The sequence below is a fragment of the Micropterus dolomieu genome, linkage group LG15 (genome assembly GCF_021292245.1).
Source record: "Micropterus dolomieu isolate WLL.071019.BEF.003 ecotype Adirondacks linkage group LG15, ASM2129224v1, whole genome shotgun sequence".
Classification (NCBI taxonomy): Eukaryota; Metazoa; Chordata; class Actinopteri; order Centrarchiformes; family Centrarchidae; genus Micropterus; species Micropterus dolomieu.
The window spans coordinates 6,428,865-6,437,556 of NC_060164.1; the positions used below are offsets into that span (position 1 = coordinate 6,428,865).

The 8,692-nt window shown below is 39.4% G+C and overlaps 2 protein-coding genes across 2 annotated transcripts; one reads left to right on the forward strand and one right to left on the reverse strand.

Annotated features, from left to right (window-relative positions):
* The first annotated feature begins 180 nt into the window (after positions 1–180).
* sfxn4 (sideroflexin 4) lies at positions 181–3,364 on the forward strand. The gene is made up of 14 exons (XM_046070057.1): positions 181–362; positions 473–538; positions 638–694; positions 798–824; positions 1,156–1,210; positions 1,563–1,588; positions 1,669–1,722; positions 1,813–1,875; positions 2,024–2,092; positions 2,182–2,272; positions 2,501–2,616; positions 2,710–2,795; positions 2,875–2,992; positions 3,068–3,364. The coding sequence occupies exons 1-14, from the start codon at positions 324–326 to the stop codon at positions 3,143–3,145; spliced, it is 945 nt and encodes a 314-aa protein (XP_045926013.1). The 5' UTR covers positions 181–323; the 3' UTR covers positions 3,146–3,364.
* On the reverse strand, positions 3,248–7,016 carry dennd10 (DENN domain containing 10). Its single transcript, XM_046070056.1, has 10 exons — positions 6,860–7,016; positions 6,723–6,777; positions 6,213–6,409; positions 6,016–6,095; positions 5,785–5,933; positions 5,524–5,635; positions 5,317–5,417; positions 5,079–5,186; positions 4,886–4,980; positions 3,248–4,795 (listed from the first exon to the last, which is right to left on the reverse strand). The coding sequence occupies exons 2-10, from the start codon at positions 6,766–6,768 to the stop codon at positions 4,628–4,630; spliced, it is 1,056 nt and encodes a 351-aa protein (XP_045926012.1). The 5' UTR covers positions 6,769–6,777; positions 6,860–7,016; the 3' UTR covers positions 3,248–4,627.
* Between the last annotated feature and the right edge of the window lie 1,676 nt (positions 7,017–8,692).

The window sequence follows — 8,692 nt, forward strand, 5'->3', positions numbered from 1 at the left end:
AAAAAAGTGTGTGTGTGTGTGGGGGGGGCAAATCTTGTGTTATTTATATTACACATACAAATCTTTTGCATCAGCCCTCTTGCTTTCTGCTCAATAAACTGAATTTAACATGCCATGACAGAAGCTTAACCTCCGACTTTTCTGATGTCCCAGAATGTAGCATAAGCCCGCCCACAACTGAACACGTGGTTGAAGTGAGGAAGTAGTTTCTAAACAGAGCTTGACCTTAAAAACGCATGAAAAATATGCTGGCAATATATGTACTGTAGTATTGTCACTGTACATTATTTAATGTATGAGAAGTAAATGTAGCTGCTGTTCTAATGGATCCTAATCTGTTGTATTGGAAAAGCCAAGGACAGGTAACTGTGCACAGTGTTTCAGCATGCAGAGCATCATCAGTGATGAGGATATTTTATATACAGTCAGTTACAATTAAGCTCAATTCAGCGTTACCTTTCATTTTTTTCAGACTTTCATCAGTCGACTACAGATCTGGGTTAATCTTCTTGATCCAACCTCTCTGCTTTCCTCTGATGTAAGCCACTACAGTGATGTCGTACTGTGAGATGAGTACAATCAAAACGTCTCTGGTAGAACACATGTGATGTTTAACTAGTGATACTGCTCTCCTCAGGCTGAAATACAGAGTGCCCACGCTCTTCTTGAAAGTGGAGAGAAGCAACATGAAAAGGTCAGATTATGTTTAGGAATCTTAACTGCACGGTGGTCTGTCAGTCCGTTTATGGACCTGCAGCACATTTATTTAAATGTGTTTGTTCTGTTTTCTCCTCTAGGATGGACAGGCATTGACCCTTTCACTTGTGAGTCTTGCAAGAAACATTGCAAATAACTTCCAATCTTCCTGCACAAACACCCACCACTGTGTATCTCTTCCTGCTGGTTCAGCCAACAGGGTTTGACTGTTATTTGTTAAGTCGATCTGTGTCATAGAAAAGTATCTCAGTCTGCCAAATGAGTAAAATTTCTTAATTCGTCTCTGGTCACAGTATGGCATTTTGGAACGACACGTTTAGCATTAAACATTGTACAAATAGAACTTTGGCTTAATTAATTCTACCAGTGTGTTTTATGTTTTTGAGTTTAATGTGCTGCTTTTGGTGCAACGTCTTGATGGCTGCTCTGTGTTTACAGTCATCCGTCCACGCTGATTCTGGTGCTGCTCTTCCACTAGTTTTCCGACCTCCAGGTACAAGAAAATCAGGCGTTTACAAGTTTTTAATAGTTTCCATCCGTTATTAAAATTCACTTAGGACGTAGTGCATTTATATTAACACTGTAGACATGCAGTGGCAAAAAATCTCAGTATTTGCAAAAAGTCCAATTATAACAATTTTCATTAGCTGTGTTCAGTCTGAAATTGTCTGCTGTTGCTATGTTTATTAGGTTCAAGTTAAATTCCAGTAGAATTACATACTTCATTAAACACTGAAACTTGCATATAGTGTAACATGTGTATTATTACTATGCAATTATGCCACTAAAACAATTCATTTGAAAAAAAGATGCTGGTGTCCTCACTTGTGTAATTTTCTTTCTAGCACTGTTGCCAATATCAGCACCTCTGGTACGTCTGTCGTCCAATAAATATATAATGACACGTCTTGATAATGGTTATAAAATTAATGTCATGAGTTAATTTTTCAGGTTGTTGCCAGCTTTTTGCCACATAGCAATGTCAAACCCGCTCTGTTTTGGCAGGTAATGAAACAACACCATCATGTTTCTAAAACTACATTACATGTGGCTGAAACACAGTGTGCATTAATGATATAAAATGTATTCTTTAAGTTTTTGCTGCAGAGTTACAGTGCTGGGTTCAACTATGCAAACAGAAATTCTTCATCAGAGCAGGTATATCTATCATTCATTCATTTATTGAGTTATGAGATACTGTCACCACCCAAAACGACTCTCATTGCTTTCTGATTAATCTTCCGTCTTTACACATCCTCCCCTCTGTCTCTGCCTTACTTTATCTGTCTTTATCTCTCACCAACAGGGTAAGAAGATGTCTTTAAAGCAGCTTCTGTTGATCGCTGGAACGGTTTCCTATGCAACATGTGCAGGGGTGTGTATAACGTGATAACCTAGGTTTAAAAAAGTTCTTTCTTAAAACTTTTTTTTTTCTTTTTTTTTTTAACATGTCTTTTGTTTCAGGCCCTTCCTCAAATTTTCATTAACCGACTTGGTGTGAGAAGCGCGCCAATCCAGACTTTCTTTAGGTCGATAGTACCAATCCCACTCTCAGGTAAAATCTTTAGTTCTGTAGCAAAAATAATATTGCATCATAAATCAGAATACTTCATTTTGCATGTCAGATAGCAGATACATAGTCTGTTAAATTCACCCCAAAGTACACACAAAGTGGTACATTGTTTAGCTTTTTTTAATTATTAATAGTAAGTCAGCTAGCTTGGATCCAGTAATAACAGATAGGACTTTTTAAACTAACATGTTGTTGTGTAACTCTCTCCAGCTGCTCTGGCCTTCTTCAATGTGTTTACCGTCAGAAGTGAAGAGTCAGAAACCGGGATCCAAGTGTTTGACTCCAGTGGAAATCCTCTCGGCTTCTCTAAAGCAGCAGGAGAGAAGGTCATTTGAAAAAAAAAAAAAGAGGAGCAAATGGACAAAAATAAGTCATCTCATTGAAAACTTGCAGTTAAATATCTGTTTCTTTTTGTTCAGGCTGTGAGGGAAACTGCTTTGTCAAGAGCGGCACTGTTTGGTACCACTGCTGCTGTTCCTAATCTCATGGTTTTGCTGCTACAGAGGTCGGCCATTATTTTAAATTCTATTTACTTGGTCAAAATCGTACTTGTTAGACTTTACCAAATAGATTTTCCTTTCCAGAACAAGACCTTTCCAGAGGAACTCTCTGCTGGCCGCTCCTCTCCGTCACATAAGTGTTGCGTTTGTTTTAGGCTTGATGATCCCGGTCTCATTCAGTCTCTTTCCACAACTGGGAACGGTAAGATTCATGATCCTCCTGTGCTGTAATGCTTTCCATCTGATGAACTCAGCTGACATTGACCCTGTTTTACAGATAAGGAAGGAAAACGTTGAGCAGGAGCTGCGGGCAGCGGCGGACAACGGACAATTATACTACCACAGAGGACTCTGAGGAGATGTTTTATTTAGGAGATTACTGGATTAAATGTCTTCTTTAACATGATGCAGATGAAAATGTACCATGCATGTAACAGACTCAAAGATGAAACGCAGCTTTAAAACAAGCAAGAAGCTACTTTTTACTTTTATTTATTTAGTAGGAATATTCAGTGTGCCTATGGATAGGAAGCATTACATCAATTCATGAAAATACATTTAGTTTTCAAAATTACATGAGCTTTTCTATTTATTGCACTCTGAAATACTGAGCCACAAAACCATACTTCTGGCAGTGTGGTTGAAAATGTACTCTGAACTGTCAAACAACAGCGCTAAATATATATCGATTAAAAAAACACACATAATGCAATATAAATCAAGTTATTTTGCTACCTATCGTCTTTTATAAAACATTTTGAAAAAGCCTCATAATACAACACAATTTGCTTGTATTTCAGTTGTTTGCAACACTAAAGTCATTAGTAAAATACAAAATGTGACATTGTTTATAAAAAATGTAAATAAACCCACATTGTGCAATGTCTATAATGCAGTTTCTATGAACTAACTCAATTATAATAGTACGTGTTAATCTTAGCAATTTCAGCTTCCGTTGCTGATTTCTCTCGCTCTCTCTCTCTCACTCTCTCTGTTTGCACTGTAGAGTGGAAACTAACATCTGGAAAGCACTACCAGATGTACCAACTAAAAAAGTACCAGCTTGTTTGTCTCCATTTCATGTTGGAGACAAATACTGCAGCTCCGTATTGTCCATAAACGTTTCATTGTTACCAAATCCCACAAAAAGACCAGAACAGTACAAATACTTTATGACTTCCCTACTCTGTCTGTGGCACTCAGCTTCAAGCCCACTGGTTCCTGCTTGAAGACATAAATATCTTTTTAAAAAAAAACAGTCACACGTATAAAGAGGTAAAATAACTTGCTAAAACAGCTGGGCTCTGTCATTTTTAATAAATGTAACTCAAATGTGTAGCATTCAGTGGGGGCTCTTTTATGCTGCGGATTATTACACGTGGTGCTGTAGTGAGTATTTATGACAGCAGGACTGAGTCAAAATGGACTACAGTGCCCATGTTCATGGTAATTAAGGAGCATGTCACCCAGTGCAACAGTGTGGCATAATGATGTGTTTTTAATAGCTTTTTGACAAAAATGGAGTAATCGAATAAAACATGGCTCTTTTCATCGGATTTGTTGGCAAAAAACAAAAACATGTTGCCAAATGTGTCCTCTAATTCTATGATGCACAATATCCCGGTACTGGTATTGAGTCATGTCATTAGCACAGCAGTGCAAGATAAAATGTGATGCTAGTGACATTTCCCTACCTCCCATGACGGTTACTGTGAGAAAGTGCCTTGGGCACACTCCAGTGATAATGGTGAGTGTGCACAAGCCTTTCAAAAACAAAATTATCCCAAAATATACATACAAACAATGTCTTCCTGCAGTACGGTGTCTGAAAACAGGTTTATATCCGCAGGAGCTGCTCGGCAGCTGCCAAATGAAAGAGGAAGTTTTCTGTCGCCGGAGGGAAATGACGCTGCTTCAAACCTTCCAGTGTGATTTTAGAGTCTTCACACTCGTCAGCCAGGGCCACCAAGTTGGCAAGGACCTCTTTTGTCTTGACAGAAATATCCTGTGAATTAACACGGAGTTGTCACGTTAGATTCGAGGCTACATTTCTTACAGCTGTGGCTTGAATACAGACGTGTGGATAAATTCTCACCTTAATGACCTGACTATCTGACCTCTCAGCATCCTCAGCAGACTGGACAATAAGGTGGCCGATGTCCTTGTGTAACTTCCCCATAGCCATGGCCTCTGTGGTAGGATACTGAACGTCAGTCCGTTGTCCTACTCTCTCAGGAATCAAAGCGCTCTTTGAAACATACTGCCCTTTTCTTTTGAACATACTGTACCTTTGGCACTCTGGGACACTGTGATGACACTGTCTGGGAGGTTCACATACACATCAAACAAGTCTGATCTGTTGCTCACTTCTGGATCCACAAATCCTGCTACATATCCTGCAGAGAGGCAAACACATTGGTGCATAAATTATTTATTTCTCCACCATGAGATCACAGTGCAGATGGAGGGGACTCTAAACAAAGGTTTACTGTAAATTAGAGTAAATAAACCTGGAGGTAACCTGACCAGGACATTTCTTGAGATCCTCTAGTTCAATATCAGTCAGGTGCACATACGGGTGCAAGATGGACCAGTCTTTCCTGTGCCATGTCAGAGTCGGCAGAACTCTAAGGAGAGATGGGTACAGAGTTGCCCACTGATGACTCAGGATAACTGATAATTAAAGTTTTAAAGTTTCAAGCCAAATACTTTGAATATAAGTCTTCAAAGCACCTTGTAAACTCCAACAACGCTTCAATCCGAGGGTGATGGACAACGATCCTCTTCTTCAGCATGAGAGCGGTGTACAGGATGATAGTCTCCATGCCAAACTGAGACACCACATCTGACACAGAATGGAAAGTGATAAAAACACATAATCTACAACCCACCACCACCCACACACAGCACCTGAAGCCCACATATCTACACATATTACAGATAAATATAATCAAAATACTAATGTTCCTCTTAACGGCTGTGATGATGTCTTACCTTTGACCGAACCAGCCAAGTACGCTTTCCGGACATCATAGTCCTTAATCAGAAATGAGCCGTTCTCATCACTCTGGCAGATTCCTTTGGTGAGAACGGTGACATAAGCCTCCATCATTTTCACTGGACTGCCATGTTTGATATACATCCTGGGGGAAAAAACACATCACTCCAATGAAGAAACTTTACAAATAAGTGTACAAACAGTGCCATCCGAACAGCACACAGTACCTGCAGAGTATTCTACTAAGTGCAGCATACTTCTCAGGGTTGAAGTCTTTTGCTGTAACAACGATTGAAAAATGAGTGACCTTGAAGGGGGGGGGAAACAGAGACAAAAAAATAAAACACAATGCAAATATTTGATAGAAATTCTGCATTCTCGTTGATTTTAATGACTTCTTTTAATGATTCTCTGGACACTGTACCTTGTTTAGTGCTGTGGGTTCCTGTACCTCCACTGTGGTGATGTAGTACCAGGTACGGCAGAACTGACCAAACACAAAGGTGTGGAAATCCCGGCCGTCGTGTGTCAGACAGCACTTGCTGAGCAGGACTTGCCTCAGGTCTGAGCCCACAGAGGGGTAGCACCACACCCACAGTGTGTCTCCATTCACATCTTTCTCTGGGTAGAGGAAAAATAAAAACATGTTGGAACATCATATATGAATCTTAACATATTAGATGATGGACAGACATTGAGAATTGTCTAAGGCAGGAGCTTCCCGGGGCCAAATCTTCATCACATGGCGGGTCTGTGTTATTGGATGCATTTAGGAACCCATCCATGATTAGTTCATTAAAGTATACACGGGGCCCTGCTGGTGAGACACTTCTGGGTCACACTGGTATCATGTGATTGTCCTGTACGTACAGAGAGCCGGCGTCGTCTGAAAACCAACCAAGATACAGGAAGCGACACGTGAACTGAAACTTACCGATTAATCCGACGCTTAACATAAGCTGCGTTTCAGTTGCTGCCATATTCCATCCCTGCAAGAGTTCAGAGCCACAAGTTAAATGGAGAGAAAGCCCCAGCCTCCTTCCTCTGTGGACTAATGTAACCGTGAAGTACCTTGAGAGCTCCTGCTAGCTCCAAATAACAGACCGCGATGCTGGGCAGATTTAATAGGACAGAAAATGTGTTAAAACCTGTCAGTTGCCTGGGTGTGTTTTCTTCTGTCAACAGACCTTTCCTCTCTGTGCGAAATCTCTTCCTTCTTCCGGGACAGGAGGAGACACGCTGCTGACAACCAATCACAGCTGACGATAATGGTGCGTTCACGGTTACCGAACTTATGCAATTATACTAACACTTGGGAAATTTGACGCGTCCGATTGGTTCAGTTTCTGTAAATCAGCTGATACATGTTTGCTGATTACAGTTAAATAGTAATCTAACTGTAATTTGTATAATTATAACTATTAACTAACTACATTTTGGTAATGTTATATGCAATTCTCATGGGACTGTCATAATGCTCAGTCAAAAATAGGGACACCCTGATCATGTTTTTTTTTTTTTTTACTTGATTCTTTAATATCAAGTGTCTGCTGATGCTAAATCTAATCCGATTTTCATTTTATTTTGTTTTTAGATATTTTTCCTTTATGCATCTCCATATTACATATTTAAGATACATTAACACTTCACAGAGATTGGTAAAGCAATTTAAATACGTCTGACAGCCCTACTTAAAGCTAATTCAACCTGTGTCGCAGGTTTTCTTTGATGGTTTTCTATGAAATCTTGTATTGTAAGCTACAGTATTTTGAATGATATATGTGGAGAGGAGTGACAATGTGCATTTGCTGTCACAGGAAGGTTTGGAGATGATTTAGATAGCCTCTCTTCATCTCCAGTGTGAACAAAATTTTGTCAACCTACGACAGAAATTTAAGACTGACCCACAAAATAGCACAGAAATGCTTATTGTTTACTCGTTTAGGCAAGTAATGTATTTCACTTTGATGTCAAGGTGACTGAAAACATGTACACCATTTCAACAACATAATCCAAACCTCTGTTTTGATGGATGTCCTTTTAGGCGTTGTTGGGCTTCGTTATAACAATGCCAGGGAAGCCTACATAGTTTGACATTTTATCATGGTTACCTGAACGCACCATCAGAGAAGCGCATACGGGAACTTTATACACCCAGAGCTGCCAGGTTTGTTGAAAACCCGCGTTCGTAGGTTTAATGACCCTTTGATTCCCTCATACAGATGTTGTTAGTGGCTGTTCAGGGTATAAAAGTGTGCAACTATATATTGTATGTATACACAATGTGCCAAAATAATATTAGCTTTAACACACTTATGTTAATTACAATTATGGGAGCTACACCATTTCTATGTTTGCACAAACACTTACAATGCTGTCCTTTCATCACTTCCCAGGAAACTCAACAAACATAACCTCTTGGCCTCAGGTGAAGATACCAACGATGGTCGTTCAGTCTTGGCCACAGGTAGTCTTAACGACTGTAACGACTGTCGTCACAGCAACAAGGAACACTAACGAACCAGCGGTATCGATGACCCGGGCCAACGACCCCACTGAGGTTAAATAGCTGAGTTTCCCTGCCAGTCAGTCAGAACTGTCCAGTTGCCCTTGATTTTAACCTTCGTTTGATAACTATGACCAGGATGACTGAGAATCTTCATAGATATAGCCTATTATACTTTTATCATACATTGAAAACAGCTACATTGAAACACTAAAGAAAGATTAGTTGTTATTTTTTTGTTAATCTTTGGTTGACGCAGAGCTAAATTTCCTTGCGGTCAGTTTTTTCACTTCACAGTCTACTGATGGTCTATGTATTTTATAAGAACATACACACACATATATATACATATATATATATATATATATATATATATATATATATATATATATATATAT